This window comes from Pterocles gutturalis, unplaced genomic scaffold (genome assembly GCF_000699245.1).
Source record: "Pterocles gutturalis isolate BGI_N339 unplaced genomic scaffold, ASM69924v1 scaffold9633, whole genome shotgun sequence".
NCBI classification, from domain to species: Eukaryota; Metazoa; Chordata; class Aves; order Pterocliformes; family Pteroclidae; genus Pterocles; species Pterocles gutturalis.
Window position 1 is genome coordinate 56,499 of NW_010125586.1, and position 23,466 is coordinate 79,964.

A 23,466-nucleotide genomic window follows, 5' to 3' on the forward strand; every position below is an offset into this window, starting at 1 on the left:
AAAGGCCGTGGCTCTGTGTAAGCACTGCTCAGCAATAATGAAAACATCCCTGTGTTATCAACATTGTTTTCAGCACAAATCCAAAACATAGCCCCATAGTGACTACAGTGAAGAAAACTAACTCTACCCCAGCCAAAACCAGCACAAAATAGTAGGAAAAACAGCGCACTTTCACAATTTGTTTCCCTGTTTTGTTGTTATAACGTGCTTTAAATATGGAGAGACTGATTTTATTTTTAAAATATGATGGTTTAATGCTGAATTAGGGCAGCATTTTATGAAGTCTCCAGCCTTTTCTGTGAACGTTGTTTATAAGGGGCAGATGTTCTGCAAGGTGGACTAGAAGAGCAGGTATTTATGTGACTAGAAGTATTTTTTACGTATTGTGCAGAACACATTCCAATTCACCAAGCACAGTTTTTAAAGCTGAAATAAAACAGACTTTATCTACAAAAAGCGTTATGCATACTGGATTGACGTAGGAGTGACTAAAGAAGTCTGCTGTTTGATGAGCATGTGAAATAATTTGTCATCAAGTAATTCCAGTTTGACTAGCATCTCATATCTGTGCTGCCTTTCAATGATACTGTGTCCTAAACATAAGTGGATATTACATGTATTTTAATTTCACAAGTATTTTTCAACTATCTACTGGAGAGTATGAGTGATATCCAGTCTCCACAACGTTTGTAACCCGTGGTTTACTCTATGGTATGATGGATTTGTGTGTCAGTTTACTTGCTTTTCATTATACGCTCAGAAGATATTTCTTCTGCTTCTTTTTTGGAAACCAGAAAAATGACTCCATATTCCCAATGAACTATACTCAAAAAAAAAAAAAAAGTGTTAAGGAGAACAGGCTATTTCTTCTACTTCTGTCAAGAGAAATAATAGTGATTTGTGTACATCTTATAAACTTAAGCTTATTTTTTATTGAAGACTAAAAAAGTACTAGGCAATGTGTAGGCTCAAGTAATTCTGCTAGAGGTATACAGGAATACTAATTTCAGTAAAATAGGTGCATATTGTTGCAGTGTATTAAGGCTTTGTAAGACTTGGGAACAGCACTTCTGTCTTAAATGCAGCTCAGCTTGTCCACTTGTCCATTCAGCTTCATTTCAAGTCAAACAGCCACATCTAGATGTGGTCTCAGGGAGCTTTCAGTTTCTCAAATGTGATTTTCTTCCCAGACAGCCACATTATTTTGTAAAAATGACAACTAAAAGGCATGCAACACTACCTTGGTAGTACTACAAGTAAGCTTATATATTGTTATGATGATTGGCTAGATATACACTTAGTTCACTGGGTAACACTTCTGTAGAGTAGATTTTTATTGCTACTTTGTTAAATATTTTTTATTCTTCTTCAAATACAGGAACATAGGAATCTGCCTTTCATGCGTGAATTGAGGTACCTGTTTGCGCTTCTAGTTGGTTCAAAGAGAAAATATGTTGACCCATCAAGAGAAACTTAAAGATGCTTTTAAATCAAATGATTCCCAACAGGTAACTTCTGTGTATTTTTATTCAAGCTTATGCATGTTTTCATATGGTCATCGGGCAATAGGAAATATGTAAAATGGACAACAAAAATTCAAAATCATCACAGAAAACAAATGGCTAATTATCACAGTCTTTGAGCTTTTTCTCTAATATTATGTGATCCCTGTCACTTTTGTTTAAAACAAAACAAACAAACAAAAGTTCAGGACTGTGTGACTACTATAATCAGTACACTTTCTTCCCATTTTTTTAGAAACTGGCTAATAGTTCCACATTCTAGCTTTTAGGGTTTAGTTTAGCTTCTAAATATGTAGTTTTTGAAAGAGCTTTTTTCTTCTGATCTAACAGTACCTCCAGAGCTGGTACAGTTCCAGTATGCTATTTGTGTAGGTATTGGTTTGGAGGGTCCTGATATCCATATTTCCAGATTCTTGCCTAAATCATAGTGGGTATATTTTGCTTTTCTGAGAAACACTTTATTTCTTCAGATGCTTTGTTTTTCCCACACAAGGTTATGCGGCTAAGGTGTTTAGTTACAACAGTTTGCTGAATTTAGTGCTCTAAGGAAGTAATATTAGTCACCACTTGTTAGATACCAAAGGGTTTGAACAATGAGATTCATAAGATGCCTTTGGACTAGCATGGTATGAAAGCTGGGCCCAAGTAATAAGGATCACAGGACAGTGTAATGGCTGAGGAATACCAGGGCCTTAGTGTGCTCTAAGAGCCACCCATGAAAAAAAAATATCACGGCATAGTCTTAGACATAGTATGATTTTGGAGCTCTTGTCAGGGAGAATGCTGCTATCCTGGTCTTGTAAGATGATGTTTCATTGTGTTCTGTTAGATATATGAACATATACTGATCACTTTATGTTTTTCAACAGCAAGATGTTAGTGAATTTACACACAAATTGTTAGATTGGCTTGAAGATGCCTTCCAAATTAAAGCTGAAGAAGAGAGGTAAGATTTTTGTCTAGCTCTGTATCCAACTCAGTTGGATCTTTTTCAGCCATACAGCGAGAAGTGGATTTTTGGTTGTTTGGTTTGCCTTTTCTCATCAAAATCTTCAGTGTGTTTCTCAGAAGTAATAGTGATAGTTTGTACAAGTGGACATCTGTAAACTGTCTTTTGAATACATAAGTGTTTCTAGAGTGTTGCAGGAAATAGTTTTTAAAAGGGTTTTGTACAATTTAACCACTCACAAGTTGAATCTGATTTACATAAATTTTCCTAGAATGAAACACTTCATTTTCAGAATATACTTATCATTGAAAATATGTGAATCATGGTTATTGTCATTAGAGAAAAGTACAAAACTTAATGAACAGTAGTTGAGAAAAATAGGCAGCATTTACATAATGAATTCAGAATATTCTACTGATAGTTTTATAAAAGTTTGTAGCTTTGTGTTTTTATTTTTTTTTTTTTTCACTAACATGCGTTCTGTTTTCAGGGATGGAGAGAAACCAAAGAACCCCATGGTGGAGCTGTTTTATGGACGATTTCTAGCAGTAGGTGTACTTGAAGGTATGCATCTGAATTTGCTTGGACTTCTGTGCTTGCATCTGTTCAGTGCTTATCTAAGTACACAGGTGAATGATGCGGTTGTAGCATTTTAGCTACTTCTGCAGAAGAATACCTGGTCGGTCTGTGACAAAACGTTTGTCCTAGGAATATGAGTCTGAAGGTCAATGAAGTGAGCTGCAATGGTCCAGAAAGACTGTTTGGATAACTTTCAGGAGTTGAACATGTGTACTGAAGTGGATTAGAAGTTAGGGTGAGATGCTGAGCAAAAACACCTGCAAGAAATTCTTATCAGGGCATTTTCGCCACTTAGTATATAGAAGGCAAGTTACTGTATTTCATTGAGCTAGTCTCTCACACTCTCTCTGGTTCGTTTAATGCAATTTAAAATTTCAGTTGTTGCATTTTCTTTTGCACAATTTGAGGTATGGATAACTTGCCCTCTTGAACGTACAGTTTATTGAAAACAAGTCAGTGGAAACCTGCCCAAGGGCAGTGTTGGAGAGAGCACTGAGGAGGAAGAGACTGTACAACAAGCTTCCCTTTATCTTTTCTGTGTATAGTTATTAAATCTGCAGAATTGCAGTGTTCTCTATTTCCAGAAGGCCAGTAGTTGTGAAAGTACTTTTAGTGTTGATGATTCTGTCCCCCATCCCTAGATTGAATGACTCCTGAGATGCATTTGAATGAAGCAGCTATAATCTTTAAAGTGGCTTCCAGGTTGTTCCTCAGCCTGGAACAGTGTATCTAATGATTTGTTGTCAGATTTCAAACCATTCTGCAAAAACTCCTTGCTACTAGGTAGCATTCTTGCTCCTTTGCGTTCGGCTACTTTTATCCCATACATTCTCATTTTAACTGAGGAGATATATAAAAACCAAAAAACCAAACCAATGAAAAGAAATTGGTGGATATAAGAAGACTTGTAACTGACTTTATGATGAAATAAATTGAAATTGTAGATTGAAATAACTTGTCACCCATATTTCCCCTCATGTTTGAGCTTACATCTTTATATGCTATTACCAAATTATGGTCTTGTCTCAAGGACAGAAATCATGAATGTTCTCTTTTGTGGTTTATTTTTGCAAAATGTACAAAGAGCTGTTTCATACCAGCAATTCCACTGACTTTGCTGGTACAATGTAGGGTTGTGTTGCTGAGCTGCTGTTTGCAGAAGGAGGACTTAAATTTTTATGTGTAAAACTTCCCATACATCTGTAGAACCAAGTCCTTCTGAGTTTTGCTGGTTACCAGTAGAAGCAAATCAATATTAAAAAATGGGCTGAAGGTGAAAACACTGTCATTTTCAATATCATGTTCAAGCAACTTTTTTGAGTAACTCGTTTTCATACATGCAGTTGAATTTTTCAATAAGAAAATGTGGGTATTGTTGAGTAGACTAGGTCAGGTGACCTACGATTGTTAGGTTTTTTTAAAGATCAATGTTCCTAAAACCTTAACTGTTTAATTTCTTGTGTGAAGGTAAAAAATTTGAAAACACAGAAATGTTTGGCCAGTATCCACTCCAGGTTAATGGCTTTAAAGATTTGCATGAGTGCCTAGAAGCTGCAATGATTGAAGGGGAAATTGAATCTCTCCATTCAGAAAACTCTGCAAAGTCTGGTCAGGAGGTGAGTTAAGTGCTCTTGTGGGTTTCTCTCAGGGTGCTGTTGTAGTGCTCTTTATTTTTCATTGGGGTTCATGGTTGTTTTTTATGTGACCTGCTGCTGCGAAGGTTCTGGTGTCTGATGTAATTGGATTGGTAATTCTGGGGGTTTGTATCTCTTTTGGAGTATCCAGAATATCATACTGTATTTTTCATAAGATACTAAATTTGTACTTATTAAAACCTGGCACAATTAAGTGCTTGCAGTGATTTGGCACAGGCTGGTTCCCACCTGTTGCTGATACTTGATCTCCAGTGTGGTCAGGGGTATAATGTCGTGCGGTAGCTGACCGCTGCTCTGACTGACCTGCTGCCCTGTGCCACGCTGTAAACAGCATGCACAAGCTGTGCGTTTGACTGTGGCTTTAGAACATTTTCGTTATTCCTCTGTGCCTCTGTCTTTTAATTTCTCAGCACCCTAGCCACCTTCCCCTCTCCCCTTTTTACTGGTGTTTCCTGGCATCCTTCTCTTTGCCCCCTGCAGTGGGCAATTCTCCTCTTCTTTGCTTGTGGTGGTGGACAGACAATACTTGCTCTACAAGCTGCTGTTCCTCCCAGGAGAGCTCTTGCTAGAGCCAGGAGGCTGCCAAATATCAGAGCATGCTCGAGGCATGGATGGAGGGATTCAGGGGTAGCCCAAATAAGAAGTGGGGTATGCTGTGTACAGTGTTGGGACGAGGTGATGAATGGGATTTCTTTTGTAGAAGTTACAAGTTAGGGAAAAGAGGTGTTTGAACTGATGGTGGTTGTAGAACCAAGAGGGTGTGCTCTGAAACGTCCCCTCTTATTGTTGAAATACTTATATATGCTCAGCATTTTTCTCTGGCAGAACTCTTTCTAATGACCTGTGGGTTATTGGTGTGGAAATACGGGAATCCCCATTGTTTGTAAAGGCAGAGCTACTTTCTCTTTACACAGTTCATGTTTCATCACAGACATTTTAAAGATGGGAACTCTTAGGAGATTTCTTCTACTTAAGTAAGAAGTTCAACTGTAGTTTCTTCCTCGATGTCAATCTTTTGCAGTCATGAAATTTTGCTTCCTTTAATCATACCAACATACACACAGGGTTTAATTACTAAGCCTAGTGATGCACACTGAAATAATCCTCTGGTCTGAACATATTTCCAATTTTATGTTATCAACAAAAGTTTTATATCATCCCTTTTGCAGTCCCTTTCTGATCAGCTATTGTTATTCAAATATTGATCAACCAGATCAGATGTTAACAAGCATTTTCAAATGCATTTACACATATTACTGGATGTATTTTTCTTTCACAGGATGTTTAAGTTTTTTATTTTTATTCCAGCACTTGTAGAAATACCTTCTTACAATGAACATGTTTCCTGAAATATAACTGCAAGAAAAAAAATATTATAAATATCTTGGTACAATCCAAGGTTTAATTTCTTTATGCAAGGTGAAATCTTGTATGTGTCTACTACAAGAGCACGATTGTTCATCTTATGGACTGGTGGTTGTCTTGCAGTTAAAACCTGTGTGCATTCATGCATAAAATGTCAGTTCAGTTATAAATGCTTGACTAGAAATGTCAGACTTGGGTGGTTTTTTTTTAGTTTTGAGCTTTTTTTTTAACCTGTAATTTCAGAAAACTATGGGGAATAGAAGGATAGTCATGTACATGTCTAGCTTTGAGTTCTACAAAACTGTCAGGGTTTTAATCAGCTTGGCTTCTTAGCATATGGAAATAGAAGTGAAATTGTCATATGACAGATTGACAACAGTGGCAAAACAAGAAAGGTAACCTGTTATGTCCTAATCTAGAAAAACTTTACTGCATTATTACCAGGGCCAACTAAATTGGTTATATTTCCCTGAAGTAATTTATTTATAGTGGTTGCTGCTGCTAGTAGTTATGCTTAGACATAATGCCTCAAAGAAGTTACAGTGCATTGGAAGGTTTGGAAGTACTGAAGGAAGCTGAATTTTTTGTAGTTTTAGTAAAGTCTGTCTCCACTGAACAAAGACTTCAAGTGGCATTCGTCCAAGGTGGTAGAGATCAAAGCTTAAAGAGAATAATATTAATGTGGTAGTTGAATGTATTTTATCCTGAATGTAACATTCCATTTTTTTTTCTTGTTCCCACCATTGCCTCTAATGGGGTATTTAGCTTGCTGTTCATTATTAGTATTATTTTGATCATGATGCCTAAAAGCCTAAGCCATGGAGTAGGGTGTCAGCAAGTGATCTAACATACAAAGAGGAAAAACAAAAAAAAAGACATTCCCTGTCCCAGGGAACTTAAATCCAAATTGAAGAGAATGTGGAGATTGATGCACATACTTGGAGTTAGAAGTGTGGGAAAAATTAGATAATGTTTGTCAGCATCATGGCTGAAGAGCTTCAGCACACTGGCAGCTTTGTCATCGTTAAGTGGTTTTGGGGCCTTGCAATAAAAGGGGTTTAGGAGGAAGGGTTGTGATGTGGCTTTGTTGACTTTAGCATTGAAATTTACTGCTGTGTGAAGTTGCTGCAAGAGAGATGTCATGGTTGTCTCCTTTAAAACTGAACAGGTGGTTAGTGGAAGCTGACATAGGGCAGAAAAGGGAGGCAGCTCATTTTGTTTGTAAACACGTAGGAGGAGTGATGCTGAAGGCAATGAACAAGGAAAATTAAGCAACATGCTGGAAGGCTGTTAGTGTGACAAGGGTACATGCACTAAGGCTGGGCAAGGGGTGGAGAGAGGAAATGTTGCACTGCGACATGGAGTGTTGAGAACCTAGACCCAAATTTTAGCCATGAGCACAGGAAGAGTTGTCTTGCAGTTATTGTATGAAAAGACTACTCAAGACATTTGTCTGGGTAGGAGAACTTGAAGTGAGCCCTGAGAGAAATGCCATGTCCAGGCTGTGAGCATTCATGTCAGAAATGTGTGGCAACGGTGTCTGCAGCAATTGGAGAAGCTTGAGTTGATGATTAGACATCCAGTATGTATTAAATGGATAGACTGTGGTTTTTATGTTGCAAAGGGGGGAGAAAAAAGGGACTCTAATGCTGGAATTGAAGCTGAATTTGTCTTGTAATTGAGAACTGAAGTATGTAAGGACAGAAATGAGGATTAAGGTTAGACCTCTATTGAATGCTCAAAGAAAGCTGGGACAAGGTGATGATAATGTGGTTTGTTCTATGGGTGGGTTCGCAGTGATTAGAGACATGAGCAAATGATTCAGGAGAGGTTGTTAGTATGGGGGAGGTTTCAAGAGGAGGTATCAGTTTTACAGTGCTGAGATAGCTTGTCTGACCCAGCCCAGAGTACTCTGACTGACCCTACTTCAGAGGATGGCATTAGAAACTTTGAGTGATATCAGGTGAATGAAAGGGTCAGAGGCAAGTAGTGGGAAGGGCACTTGATATGGTATAAACAACTCTTTCAGTGGCCTTTGAGAGTTAAATAGGACAGTTGGCAAGGCAGGTAGGTTCAAGTGTAGGCTGCTTTTAGTAAGAGTGAGACAAATGTGAAAGGAAGAAGCCTTCCTGCCTACTCTGCTTTATCACAGATAAGAGATAGATGAGTTGAAAAGCTCTCATGCAGCATGGGTGACAAATGGTCTGTGTTTACAGTAAAGGCGAAAGATGGCCACTTTGGAAAGCTTATGCTGATCCACCCTCTAAAAGTAGTTTCTCCTATAGCTATGTCAGTGTGCAGGTATTATAATATTATTACTAAAGTTCTGCTGTTGGAAGGCATTAATTGTTGGGTTTTCTGTTTTTCTTTTGTTCAGCACTGGTTCACTGAGCTTCCTCCTGTCCTAACTTTTGAGCTATCAAGATTTGAGTTTAATCAGGCTTTGGGGAGACCAGAGAAGATACACAACAAATTAGAGTTTCCTCCAATTTTGTATCTGGACAGGTACAGTATAATATTATCAACAAAGTCGTAGTACAAATATGAATTAAATCTCCTGAGTTTGGTAAAGTTGCTGGTGCATCTTACACTCAGCTAAATCACAGAAAATTTCTCTTCTAGCTGTAATTTTAATGGATTTCATCTGTTTCAGAAAATACACATAGGTAACAATTTAAGACGTACTGCTACTTTGTGGCAAAACCTGCTTACGCTTCAGTCTTTAATTTATTGCTAGGTAGTTGTGTACGCAGGCAAAATACTCCGTAATATCACACTATTTATGGGTCCATTTGGGAAACAGGTGAGTAGTCAGATATTTCATGGTGTTCCAGATAGACTGCATGGATTGAAGAGGATTCTCAACATCAGTGCATGTTGTTTGCATGTAGAGGTGAAATACTTGGCTTTCACTCAGATGCTGAACAGTGTATGTGAGCTTAAACAATGAAACAGGAGCGTCGCTACATGGTTGCTACTTAAACCACTTAATTTAGAATCTTTCTAGTATGTGTTTGTGTACATTTATAGGACACATCCATAGTATGAAGAGAGCTTTGACAGTGGCAATAAAGCATCTTCTGAAAGTTGTGGAAGGGGGAGGCTTCATGGGGTTACTATCTTCTTCTCAGTTGTGTTTTGCTGCTTAACATGTTGTAGGTAAAACAAGGTTCTAGAGAGGGTTAGTTTTTGTTAGCACTAAGTAGCGTGGCTGATGGGTACAGACCTCAGTTTCAGTGTTGGAATACTGTGGGCTGACACCTCTTTCTAACTTTAATGTTTTACAGGTATATGCACAAAAACAGAGAAATAACAAGAATTAAACGGGATGAAATCAAACGGCTCAAAGAGTACCTCACGGTTTTACAGCAGAGATTAGAACGGTACTATAGATAACTGTTCCCAGTGTAAATGCAAATAATTATGAGCTACATAGAATAACTCCTTTCAGCTGTGCGCTTTGTAGATATTTGCTCTAAAATTCCCTGCTGTATCTCTTTTCTTTTACCATTTTCCTTGGAAACTGTGAATAAGCGTGGTAGTTCTGGTGCACAAAATGTGCTAGGAAAGGCTTGCTTTATTTAATTGTCAACCAGAAAAAAATCCTTTGCTTTTTTTTTTTTCTATATTTTTTTTTTATATATGTGAGTCATGGCATTAATACATTTTATGGTTAACAGATATTTAAGCTATGGTTCTGGTCCTAAACGATTCCCCTTGGTAGATGTCCTGCAGTACGCCTTGGAGTTCGCCTCCAGCAAGCCGGTGTGCACGTCTCCTGTCGATGACCTGGGTGCTAGTGCCACTGCCAGCGGCACACTGCCAGCTCAGACATCGCCTAGGTAAGCGCTGTGTCCTGTTCTCCCAAGGTGAGAGGCTGATCATCCGCTCAGTACAAACCTGGCTGCTGAAAGAGAGGGGAGAAAGTTTAACTGCTTCATTCACCAGATTAATACAATTAGGCACTCCGTTAGCCTATTGAAGTATTTTTCAGCATGATAGACTTAAATCAAAATGTTAATAATCTGGGTTGTCTCATGCACTTCTAAAAATGTCGTTAGGTGGAGAATTACCATTTTCAGACAAAGTACAATTCCACCTACAACTCCAAATAGACACAGTATCTGGTGAGGTCACTGCTTCCCAAGTGTGGTGTTCAAGAATCTGAGTTTGGGCAGCATGTTTGTGCTGTGGAGCTTCAAGTTTTCTGGTGTACAATTTATCTGCTAATTTTTACCTGGGAGTTAAACTCCTTTTCTGCTTTGCTGCTTATATTTCTGACTGAAATTTTCAGGAACTTAACAGTCTGACTTTTAAGATGCAGACTAGCCAAAGTAACAACATTATTGGAGATTTATCTACCTGATGTTCTAATTGCTGAAGCTAGTAGTAGCTATTAGTAATAGTTAACAAAATAGAGCATAATTTACGATAGGGTTTGCCTAGTGGACACTAACAGTTTATAACAGAGCTTTTTATATTGCAGTTGGAAAGTAGGGTTCTAGGTTCTTGTCCAGTCGAGATGGTTAACTTTATGCTTCAGAGAAGTTAAGTAAATGAGTCTAAAAATCCTTAAAAGATTTCAGACATCTTGCTGATACAATGCCAGTAGAAATCATGATGATTGATAAGAGAAGGCAAACTTTTAAGATACCTTTGTTTGCACGAAATGCAATATTAGAAGCAGTATATGTTGAATAAACTCCTATATAGGAAGTTTGTTCTGTAAAAATCTAAGTATTATGACTTTTCTGACAATCTGTAGAAACACAACAGCATGTTATGTAGAGTGACATTGTCAGCTCTTAATATTCTCAGAACTTTTTAAATTGCTGAAGAATCCAAGTTCCTCAGGCTGTATCATGGTGCCACACAAAGTAAAAAGACCACTGGCTTGCTAGAACTTCATATTCCTTTATGTGTATGATTTTATGTTGGTGGTCTTGATAGGAAGGGAAAAATTTGTAACAGATTTTAATTTTTGATATTCTGCTGCTCTTGTAGAGTTGTTCTAAGTTGGCCACTTTGTTGTTTGAGTTCCAAGACTTGTTTGGAACAAGTTTAGGTGGTTTGGTGCTAAATGTCCAATGTGCTGTAATTATCAGAAGTCCTTCCACTGTTTCTGTTCAGTAAAGTTGTAAAAAGGCAATTGGAAAAAGAAAGTCTGCTAGACATAAGACATGAAGAAGTTATTAAACACAGAACTTGTATTTATGGTCAATGGGCCGTAAGACAAGCTGCCGCAATTTTTCTCTCTGCAGTTTGGCAGGAAATGTTTCAAACCATAGCAATTACTTGTGTGATGTTATTTGAATGTGTTGAATAACATTTCCAGTAAAGCAAACTGTGGCTTGACTGATCCAATTCCTTTGTTGTTGTACTTGCAACCAGAATTGTTGCTGTGCTAACATGTAATACACCACAAAGTTTTCAGAAGTTATACAGTAATTCCATACTGCTGCTGCAGGTACCTTTCCTGGATTGCACTGGAGGAAATTATTACCTTTAAAATGTCTGTTCTCAGCTGAAAAGCTTATTTTTTATGGTGTAGCTTTTAGTTTGTATATATGATGATTCAATTTTTGTATTTCATGTTTTGAATGAATGCAGCACAATAGAGCAGCAGGGGCCTTCATCTTCAGATGTTCCAAGCACATCTCCTGTACAAAGATCAGTGATACATAAACCTTTCACACAATCACGAATTCCTCCTGATCTGCCAATGCATCCAGCACCAAGGCACATCACTGAGGAAGAGCTGTCTGTCCTAGAAGGCTGTTTACATCGCTGGAGGACTGAAGTAGAGAATGACACTAGAGGTGATGCCACAAGCCGGAGAATGCATTTGTCATTGGAAAGGATTTGTGGAAGTGGGGGAAATCGCCTAAATGTCCATGTGTCTGTTGGGTGGCTTATTTCATACTTCTAAACTTATTTCTAGCACCTAGGAAGGGAATTCAGTTAGAGATTGTAGTAGACTGGAGGTATATGAACTGAAGATGCAAACTGGGTGCTGAGGGAAGCATACACGGGTGTTTCAATGGAGATTTCTGTGTGTGTGGTGTTGAGTGGAGTAGAATGAAACAGAGGTGGGGTCCACACTGAAGATTGTCTCTGCAGATGCATCTGGGCTGTCAGTGTGATAGTGTCTGAGCCCATGCTGTGACTTGGTATTCTGCAGGGGAGTTTAGCGTAGAGTGACCCTTTCCATAAGGGAAAATTCAGCAAATCTCTGAGCAAAGGATTTTTGGAGTGGGTAGAGCTTACAGCCTGTTCTGTTGCTCTGAGGGAAACAAAGGAAGTAGCTGTTCCAGCAGGGGTGGGCTTGGTTGAGCTCTAGGAAACAAGGAGCGGCATATCACGAATCGGTCTCTCTGCTTTATCAGCCAAGAAGGTTTAGTGTTTTGGCATGTAGGTAGATAAACAGATGCACCAAATGTGAAATGTACCCTTGTTTGGTTTTTAATGAGATAAAATAGAGATGTAGCCATGTGCAATTATGCAGCCTCATGGAAGAGTGCTTCTTTTTTTTATTTTTCTTTTAGATTTACAAGAAAGTATATCTAGAATACATCGGACAATTGAATTAATGTACTCTGACAAAACAATGGTCCAAGTAAGTATGATTTCTGCATGAGATAATTCAAAATAGATCCTTTTTGTCATTTTAATAAAAGCTCTTCGGTGCTTGAAAATAGAGCAAATACCACAGTTATATATAGTGATTTGAGAAATTTCACTTGAAAGTCATAATGGGTTTTGCAAACCTTTTAATTATGCACAGTCAGATGAAAGACAGCATTACAATATTTTTCAGTTGACATACTTAAGTTTAAGCAATTTTGTGATGAAAAGCCCAAATATAGTCTATCTCTGATACACTTCTTTGACTTGACTGCAGAACTTCAGTTTTTGAACAATAAAATTTTCTCACACCAATTTGACTATATTGATAGGTAATCTTATGGCTTTAAGGTGGAAAAGCATCAGACACAAGAAACTATTATTTTTATACTTGATGCCTATTGCCATTGTGTATTGCAGCTTCCATACTAATACTTGGGAACTCAAGGCTCCTGATTCTAATTTGCAGTTAATAATGCTAGTGCATTTTTTGTTGTTGTTGTATGTTTTGTTGGGTTTTTTAAAACCCTGTCTAGATTTAGTATCAGTCACAACCTTGACTATTAGTCTAAGCTACCTTTTAGGGAGATTCTCGTGCTGTGTAATCTGAACAGCATTTTTTGGAATGCTTTACTATGGAGTCGTGTTCCTCTGGTATTTCTTATGTTCACATACTCATGTTCACTCACTTTGACAGGTTTTAAGGTTAAGAATTACTTCCTCTGTTACTCTCTGTTAGTAAAAAGAACTATTTTCCTTCCAAGTAAGATCTGTTCAGCTTACAGTTTTCCTTGAGGTACATTTTCGTTTTGTATATGGTTCTTGGCAGCTGAACTCTGATGCTGAGGATTTCAGGCAGACTTGCCTAGATGTGTTTCTTTAAGCTTCCTACTGGCAGGCTTTTTTTTTTTCTTTTTTCTTTTTTTTTCTTTTTTTTTTCTTTTTTTTTTTTCCTCCTTAATACTTGTGTTGTAACAAGAAGGCTACAGGCTACCTGTCATCTAACCATAAAATTAAGTAATTTGGGGATCTCGCATCCAATAGGTTACCTGTGTTGGCTTAGGTGTTATAGGAGGAAATACCTCTGGTTGGCAAAGATATTAGTCAGTGATCATTACAATGGAAAAAGGAGGTGACTTAGTAAAACACTTTGTCCTAGTACTTATTTTTATGATGTAGAGTATATTTTGTTTGTTTGTTTGTTTTTGTTTTGAAACAGAATTCCAGAAATGGAGGAGGATGAATATTTATATAAATTTGTAGAGAGGGCTCCTGTGCCACGCTTGAAAGTAGTGGTGTGTGTTAAGTGACTGTTAGCAAACAAGTAGGTTCTGAACCCATCTGAAATCACAGACTGGAAGCGAAGGCTGCCCTTCTGCAGCTCAGCTGGTTTTGTCCCTGGTGGATGTTTGGGCACAATAGGAAGGAGGTGGGTGCATTTAGCTGTCTGCTTTCCCCCTGCCTACTGCTGCATCTGGGCAATTAGATAGCTTAGCATTGCCCCATTCTCTGGGAGCAGTTTCACGGTATTAATCTTTTCCTCTGAATGATACAGTTGTAGGACTGAAAGCTTTTATCTTATGAGCTGATAAGGTCTAGACACATAAAACTAGACTTTTTAAGGAAAACATAATTGCAGGATGCTTCCTAGTGTTTGTGTGAACTATTTAAGAAGCTCTTAATCTTCTCCTTGTGTCCCTTTTGATTCTAAGGAAACTCTAGTTGTCAGTAAAACCCTTGTCAAATTGTCATATGAAATATATTCCCAAAATTCTTATTTTGTCTCGTCCACCTGAATGAATAGACTTCATCAGCTGCTTATTTGAGTTTTTCCCTCCTTTCATGAACTTGCTGTAAGGAAATGAGACACACTTGTTTTTCCTGGGTGAATTAATCTTTGATATATCAGCTTTGATATATCTGTTCTGTAGCTACATGTGACAAGGATGGTGAAGCTCCATTTCTGTTTCTTGAGTGGTAAGCGTAAGCTAAGGAGCTTAATGCCACCTGTTTACTTGTTGTGTTGTACTGTTACTTGCTGTTGGTATAATGGCTTATTGCCAGAGATGCCCGTCAGCACTGAACTTGCCTGTCCCCCCAGTCACAGACCTCTGTGGGGAACCTTCCTGGAAGCTCAGTGTGGATGACTGACAGCCAGTCCTCCAGAGTTGGAACAAAGGGATGGGGCCCACAGGCTGATGCAGTTAGCATGGTTTTAAGTAAAACAGTTTAAATTCACCTGGGATTTTAATGCCCTATTTCAGGGTGAAGAAGTTCTATTGATGAAGTCTAAAGAGACTTCACTTTTTTTTTTTTTTTTCTTTTTAAAATCAGGATCTGCATATATTCATGTGCATATGCATGGACTTCCAATCATTTTTAAGAAGGCTTTCACACTGGTTTGATGACATGTTAAAAACCTCAGAGCATTCAGATTTAAGGACTTGCTTGGGTTTCTTCTGCGTATACTTCTTGTGTTCGGGAGATTTACAGTGCGATTTGGTCTCTGGGATGACAGTCGGATTCCAGCTGCTGTGCAGTCAGACAGCTTTAGAGTTCAAGGGGGGTTGCAAAATCTCCAGCACTTGCATATAGCCTGAAAGAAAATGATCAGGTTAAAAATAACTTCAAGGAGTTTCTGAAGTCACAGTTACATATATATTTATAGTTACAAATTATAGTAGTGCTCAAATTGTATTTGCAACAAATATTTAGTATGCCTTATGTTAAATAGACCATCTATCTACAGACCAGACTGTGACACCAGTAAAAGATGGTTTCAGTTTTTTCATCCTAGCTAAGCTTTTTCATCCTTTGTCAGTCAGCCATGCTGTGCATAGTGGGGAAGATCAGTTTTCCCTTTTATGTTGCATGTGCTGTTTCAGCAGGTTAAAATGAGCTTTTAAAAGACTTCTAAGTAAGGAAGCACCCATTCATTCTTCTTCTGTCCTTCAGATTTCCAGCTACTTATGTATCAACTAAGTTTCCCATTCTTCTTACGTAGGTGAACATACCTCACCTGGGATACTTTTTACATTGATCCTAGAAACTGCTACCTTCCTTCTCTGCCTCAGGAGGAGGAGAGGACCTCCTCATGTGTTCCATCCTTCTCTTAGCAATGTTGTTACCAATACATTTAAAAAATTGGAAAACAGTTGTGTTCCAATTCTACTGAAAGAATTTTACCTTTAGATAGTGGAAGTGTTCAACTCCCAGATATTCCTTTAAATAAACTCTTACTGGCACATAGAAAGCACAGAGTTCATTACCTTGAATTTGCATATGCCTTTCCAGACTTCAGGACAAGTTTACCAGGTTGGAACTGGAGCAAATCATAGGCACTTAAGGCTGACATATTTGAGGGGAAGGCTCACATATTTGAGGGGTTTTGTAGATACAAGACAAATAGGAATGTCAATGAATTAAGAAAAGAGGATGCCTGGTAGTACAGACAGCAGAGTAGACATTTATGCTTTAGACTCACTGATGTTTTTAAGTTCTCTTGTAACTAGTAGTGGTAAGTAAAATAGTTAGAAGTCCTTTTGCTTAGTGGGTTGCTAGTTTCACCTTTTTGTTTTTCCTCTGTGTGATGTTTTGATCCTGTTTAATTTTATTGTTATTACTTTTATTTAATGTAGCTATTATTGCTGGCAAGTAGTAGGAACTAAATTCTGTAAAGGAGAGTTTGACATTTTGGGGTTTTTTGTTTTGTTTTTAAAGGTTCCTTATAGGTTGCATGCTGTGCTAGTTCATGAAGGTCAAGCTAATGCAGGACACTACTGGGCGTATATTTATGACCACCACCAGAACAGATGGATGAAGTACAATGATATTTCTGTGACAAAGTCAACTTGGGAAGAGTTGGAACGGGACTCTTTTGGTGGACAGTGCATATTGTTTAATGTATATCAATGATAAGGAACAATACTTGATACAAGGTAATGTTATGGGTATGTTTTCTGCATGATATAGAATAGCCAAATATATTGATAAAGCATGCTGCTTTCAGATTAATTTCCAGATTTTTAAAATGGTTTTAATAATTATTGAAAGTGCTATTTGTGCTCATAACTGTTAGATTGTTTTTGTGGGTGGAACAATTGACCTTGGACTTTTAGATTAATAAAGAATGCCAGTGTTTCAGCATTATTAAGAGAGCAAAATAAACTAAGTTCACTAATTTGTAAACATTGTAAAACATTTTGGCCAGGTGATCCCATGTTGAGAATTTTGGAGATGTTATCTCACTGAAGATGAGAACAGAAGTATGGAAATACAGAAATGACCTTCTTGACATTAAAATCCTTGTGTAGCTCATTTTTTATAAACTTCAGAACTCTCATGAGCTTTACTGGAGCATAGAAACTTGAAGCTTTATGCAGTATATTGAAATGTGAATAACATAGCCCTGACAACCACACATTGAACCAAAGTAATACATGGATTGGGAATTTTTTTTTTTAGGTCATTTAGTAGTATGTAACTATAAGGCTTGTACAGAAGTGTTTGGAGAGAGAGCAAGGATCCATTAGCATGAGTTTTGTGGGGCGTGATGAATGGTGGCAAGGGAGCTGACTCTGAAAATGGCCAGAGACTCAAAAACAAGTGGTGGAAATTTTTCATGTTCCTGTCTTTTCATAGGGCAGACAGCTAGATTGCGCAGTTGTTCAGTTTTGAAGGGAGAACTGCTATTAACCTTGACATGTGTAGATTGCCAGATTAGTAGAGGGTTTATGGGCCCTGTAGGGTGGCTGTGCCAATCTAGCATGCTTGCTGGGGAACAGTTACAGCAAATTGATCCCCCAGTATCTGGGATGCTTTTGCAGAGACTGTTATCAAAGCAAAAAGCAAGGTTACTTCATGTAGCTGGTGTTCTTATCAGTTGGCTTTCCGAGTGCCTGTAGGCTCACTCTTCTTCCCCTTTTCTGCTGGGAAGTTGTGTCCAACTCCATATGGCAGTAGTGCAATCAAGCTATGGTGTTTTTTTTGTGACTTCTTTTTCTGAATGTTCACAGTCATAGGGTGCTCATGGCCCAAAAGGCTCATCTTTCAAAATGGGAATGATCTGATGGTGCCCAAGAGTGTATAATCCAAAGATCGCAAGAGCAGTAGTCATACGTCTCAGTAGCAGATGAGCGCCCAACAGATAGTAAAACCAGTTAAAAGTAAAACAGTTTTGGGGTTTTGGTGCTGTACTGTGGGTTGCCAGTAATTCACTTGAGGAAGTTTGTTAAACATACCTTCTTTTCCCCTATTTTTTCTTTTTCTGAAATTTATTTCTCACGTTACGACAGAGGAGTTTGACAAAGAAACGGGGCAGATCCTTGCTGGCATGGACACGCTTCCTTCTGATCTGAGGGATTACGTCAAGGAAGACAATAAGCGTTTTGAAAAAGAACTAGAAGAATGGGATGCAGAACTTGCTCAGAAAGCACAGCAGGAGAAGTTGTTATCTCAGATACCCAGGGCACCAGCACCATCACCTGCTCCAGGTTAGCTCCTATGTGTTTGTAAAAGGAGTGGAACCAAAAATCACTGCGTTTTGTGTATGTTGTTTTCCAGCCTAAGAAAGGAAGAAAAAGTTGGTTATAATCCAAGATTACATGAATTATTTATTTGGCTAAGATAACTGCACTTGAAGTTTAGTCTGTTGGGGTTTTGGTATTTTTTTCATTTTATTTTTTATTTAGAAAAAAAAGTATTTGTTGGTTCTTCTGCCTCTTCCCTCCCAGTTGTGCTTAGCTTTTACTAAATTAATTTTTTTTTAATAGAAACTTTTCAGATTGGTAATTAATGGGTCGTACCAATCTGTTCTGAGAATTTATTAGTCCATAGGTGATTTATATTCTTCTATTCAGAGTGATTGAGTAGAAGACCTACCTTCTCATTTTAAGTTGGAACTGAAGAGAAGAAAAATTTATTTGGTGTGATGTATTAAATAGAGGTAGCAATAGTAGGGCCCACTTAAGAAATTACTGAGTAAAAACGGGGGTGTTAAAACTGAACAGCAACAGTAAGGCCAATGCTGTTAGGCAGCTAACTAGCTAATAAAGACCACTGGCAATCTGACTATAAAACATACGCCTGCTTTGACACAGAAAGACCTGTCAGGTTTTAAGCTACATCCAGCTTTTGCTCCATTGCAGGAGGCTGTATGTACATTATGTGAAAGATGACATGATGGGTTTGTGTACCAAGACTGCTGTCCAGATGTCCTCATTGCTGCATTTGAGTCATTAAGACTGAGCATATATTTCTCGTAACTGTCTATGACTACAAACAATGTAAAAGGGGCAGTGATTTAATGACGTTTTTCTTTTTGCAAACTCTGTGGAGAGTGACTTCATCTCCTGTATGTTTTGACTTCACAAACACTAGTTTTAGTTCTTTTGTTAGTAATGGAAAGTACTAAATGAATGTTTAATTTGTCTGCCAAAATTTGTTTTCATTATGTAAGGAATATAAGACACTATTTATGCTAGTCAATTTTACTGCCCTTAAGTCAGGGAGACTTGAGATTTCCCTGAAGTCAGAAGAATATAATCTGTTGATTATTTTGCGAAGTTAAAATACATCTGGCATTCAAGTAGCTGTAGGTTATTCCACGTATTGGGTCTGTATCCCACAGAAAGTCCAAGTAAAATCTCATCTCTGTTCTCAGTCATCTGCTGTATGATTGAACACCGCTCACTCAAGAGCCTTAATGAGTCTATAGACAGGACAGATTTCTTGTTCCTAATGTAAACTCATGGGTCCATATATATGAAAAAGTTCAAAATTACCTGAGACACAGACTTCTATAAAGTTGTATTTGTGAGTGGTGTGACCTACCCTGCATTTTCTGTGTGGGTTGCCTTGTCTATGAGACAGTTATCCAAATAAAGCTAATCAATTCAAAATTCATGCTCATGTTAACACACAAAATTGTTATTGTATTTCTGTCACTAAGTTCAAGCAGGAGAACCAGAATATTTAGAGCAGCCATCAAGAACTGATCTTTCAAAGCACTTAAAAGAAGATTCTGTACAAGCAATCAATAAAGCTTTAGCTGAACAAGAAGATAGAGGTCCAGAAGCTATAATGGATACGGTGAGGATATTTTGAAGCTTGAAATGCTTCTTTTGCTTTTATTTTGCCAGGTGGAAATGATATAATAGCTGATAAAAGGGGGTGTGTGTGGAAAGTTTGAACTGAAAATTGATATTTCTTTCAGAGACAGTCCAACACTAAAGTCCATTCAGAAAGTGTGTACTACTGTAATGGGTGTAGTAGAAGAAAAATACTAAGATAGGTGTCCTCTATGTGATTAAAGTACTTGTCAGGAGTGCAGTATATTGTTCAAATTACAATCGTGTTTGTGCCCACCGTCTTTTCAAAATGTTACATGGGTCCATTTATTTTTGAGGAGTAAAAATTGGCATTCTATGTAAAAGACTTGAAAAATACTGCTTTTAAACATTTGTGTTTTTACCTGAGAAATATAAGATTACAACTGAGTTCCCTTGAAAGACCTATGGACATTAAAGTAGCTTTCAGAAATAAGGGGTTTTTCAACAGTATTCAGTAGCTTTAATGCAAATTCACAACTTGATGAAAATTATTTTTTTTGATTTGACAGATGCATATATTAACTTAAAGTGTTATAAGAATTAGTGTTGGGTCATTCTGTTTTTACTTTATACAACAAATACTAAGAGGAATTGGAAATTAACAACTTCATGAGTTCTTAATGAAACTAATATTTAACAGTTTTTCTTTACGCAAATTTTTTTTGGCTTCCCTATAAGTATATAGATAAATGACCAATGTACTTGCCGCAAAAGCAAGTGCCTTTAAAGCAAGGCATGCATCTGTCTTGGAACCGTATCCATAAGGGTAAAACATATGAAATGTACAGTGTAGCTTCCTTAGGCACCTCTAGTAACCACTAGAGATGCAAACAATTCTGGTCTGTGTGAAATTTGAAGCATGCTTCCGAAGTTCCAAAGTGAATCCTCATTAAACAAAAGAAGCCTTGCCCCAGATAGCAGGCAAGTCCTCTTAAAGCCTTTGAAAATTATGTGACAACTTGTTGATTCTTACACCTGATGTGTTTTCTGTCCCTCTCTCCTGTGGTGTCAGGAGAGCAGAAAGCTAAACTGAAATCAAAGCCAAGAAGGAAACTAATCTAACCCTGGATGAAAAGATGTTCTACCACAGATCCTTTAGGCTACTGCATATCTGACTTGAGTTCTCAGAACACAGAGATCCTCTTTAGCATGAGTTACCTCCTGACGAAAATATCAAACCCATGATAAAATGTCTTGCATGATGTTGTCCTCTTTCTAGGGTCTGTGGGCATCAATCCTGGTGGGACGTGGAAGAATCTTACAGACTTGATTCCGTGGATCAAGTGTTTTAGTTTAGGCTAATGACACTTTGCACAGTGATCAACCTTAGGGATTTACAAGACTGGTTGAGGAGTCACATGAGGAACATCTGACAGGCTTAATGAGGCAGATGCAGGTTGTCTTATTCCAGTATTTTCACTACCTTGTTCTGCAACAAGGTGGATGGCTCTTTAAAAATAAAACCAAAAAAGCCACAAACCATGCAAACTTTTATTTAGAAACAAACTTATTTCAGCTTTTTAGAATGTATAGCCAATTTCTAGCTAATATGAAGGTACTCCGTTAATGTTTAAAAGCTGCTCTCTGTATAGGCAAATTTAATTTCGGCAGAATTGTGCTTCCTTCTCAGTGTATCAGCATGCTTTTTTATTATTCTACTTCCATATTCATTCTGACATGCAGGCATATATTCCTTTCCTTCACTTTTGTTTTTCCATTTTAAAAGAAGGAAAGCCAACATCAGAACATGTAACAAACAGGACTGTAGGTTAGCCACCACATGGCCATCTGTGTTCATTTGCTGCCCTTTTGTCCTTTTTTTCTACCCTCTGCACAGTATTCCTTTGTATTTATACAGTGCTGGGTGTAAATAGATACTATGTGTATTTCTGGAATCTTTGTTTAAAAATGAGACTATTGTAATAGTACCAGAACAAGTAGCGTGGCACTTTGTGATTGCTTAGATTAGAGTCAAGGTTTAAGATCTGCAAATGTCAACTGGCTATTATACAACGATAGACTGTAGGAGCTGAGATTTGTCTCTGTTGCTGTTTAAAACTTTATCATAGCAAGAATTTCAGTGACTAACATAATCTTCCCCTGATTTTCTGTCTAATTACTTTTCTAAAAGAATAAGCCTGTCGAATGTAACGCACCTTTAAATATTTGTTCAAATATCTTAATTGCTAGAGGAGAGGCTTTTTTGTATTTTTTTTCAGGAAATGGTAGCCTTTGGCTTGTTGCCATCCCTTAGTATGAATTCATCAGATACTTTAGTTGTATTTAGTAATTTTTTTATGAAGTGTATGAAAAGAAGTTGTGGTTCACAGACTCGTCCTTTAACAACTATCTTAAATTTGTAATGGCTGTTAGAGTTGCAGTGCTGGCATACTGACCTGTAAAGATGTAATTAGTGAATAAGGGACAAATGAAATATAATGATGGCTTAATTTTAAAATCTACTGCTTAAAAACTTAATAAACTCTAAGTAATTAGAGAATATAAGTGATATTTATAATTTTTTTCAGAACTTCATCAGTCACATAATTTTACTTGATTAGCCTGTCAGTTTGCATGTCTCTGTAATTTTATCTTTTTCTCTGATTATTTTGTTATTTCCCCCCACACATACTGATAATGATTTTCTTCTGCAGAGCTCTGATAATGCCCCAGCTCAACCAGCTCCTAACCAGCGAGTTGTAGAGGTCGCAATTCCTGATGTAGGGACTTTTGTGATTGAGTCAGAGGAGGGGGGTTATGACGATGAGGTATCTTCGATTGCAGTTGTGTGCACCACTCCTCCTCGGTGCTTTCTTGGGCTGCCTGCTGAGAATTTTTGGCATGTTTGCACATCGTGACACCTAACAGATTTCTGCAAAACTAAATGCTTAGCGATTTGTAACCTTAACAATGTTTTAATTTGTAATGAAATATAAAAGGAAAGCACTAGCTACTCTAATTGGGCACGCTTTGCATGGTACCCTTTACACTAGAGGTATATTTGTCTTTTTAGCTGTGGAAGTTTGAATGTTTGTGTTAAGCTAGATAGCCTTTGAAATCCTGGTGATAGACTGTGGACTACCACATTATTTTTTTAAAAAGTGACAGGACAGTGAGAGATGTTCTTAATGTTTGTGCTTTCTTGTCAGTCCAGTAAAACTAATGTTCAAGTCTGAACCCTTATTTGCCCAGGTTAAGCTTTGCAGATTTAGAGGATTAAATTATCCAAGGAAATAACCTGAAACTGATGTGGCTGGTGGAGCTGACTCTTCCAAAGCTTAAGGGGGAAAAAAAAATTCATTTTTCCAGGCCCATGGTGGGGCATGTACCTGGTACTACTTGAGGAACAGATGAGAGGCTCATGTTATCCTGAGAGATATTATTTTCTGCTGCCCTGTTTTAGCATCAGAAAGCAACACTGCCAGGTCATCAAACTGTCCTGCCTCGACACTGCTTACTCCGTTTGTTTTGGTTGGGGTTACCATTGGTGCAGCCCATATTCTCATCTCAGGTGTCTGAGCATGTGTTCCTGGTAGGCTATGGGGAGCTCTTGCTTCCCTAGGCAAATGGGTATTTCAGGTCATTCTGCCCTGTAATTGCTATCAGTTGTAACTGGGAGTATGGGATGGGGAATAAAATGATTTGACGTGGTCACACTGAGT

The 23,466-nt window shown here is 37.8% G+C and overlaps 1 protein-coding gene across 1 annotated transcript in view; it reads left to right on the forward strand.

Moving 5' to 3' along the window:
- Positions 1–23,466, forward strand: part of USP25 (ubiquitin specific peptidase 25) — a gene marked incomplete at its 5' end in the record, with an annotated part of 73,255 nt that overhangs the window by 35,720 nt on the left and 14,069 nt on the right. Inside the window, 15 exon segments of the mRNA XM_010078623.1 lie at positions 1,379–1,470; positions 1,472–1,508; positions 2,393–2,469; positions 2,963–3,036; positions 4,519–4,667; positions 8,449–8,576; positions 9,359–9,454; positions 9,752–9,913; positions 11,682–11,890; positions 12,617–12,687; positions 16,416–16,579; positions 16,581–16,633; positions 17,990–18,187; positions 19,645–19,784; positions 22,459–22,572. Of these exon segments, the coding sequence (XP_010076925.1) occupies positions 1,379–1,470; positions 1,472–1,508; positions 2,393–2,469; positions 2,963–3,036; positions 4,519–4,667; positions 8,449–8,576; positions 9,359–9,454; positions 9,752–9,913; positions 11,682–11,890; positions 12,617–12,687; positions 16,416–16,579; positions 16,581–16,633; positions 17,990–18,187; positions 19,645–19,784; positions 22,459–22,572 (1,764 nt within the window).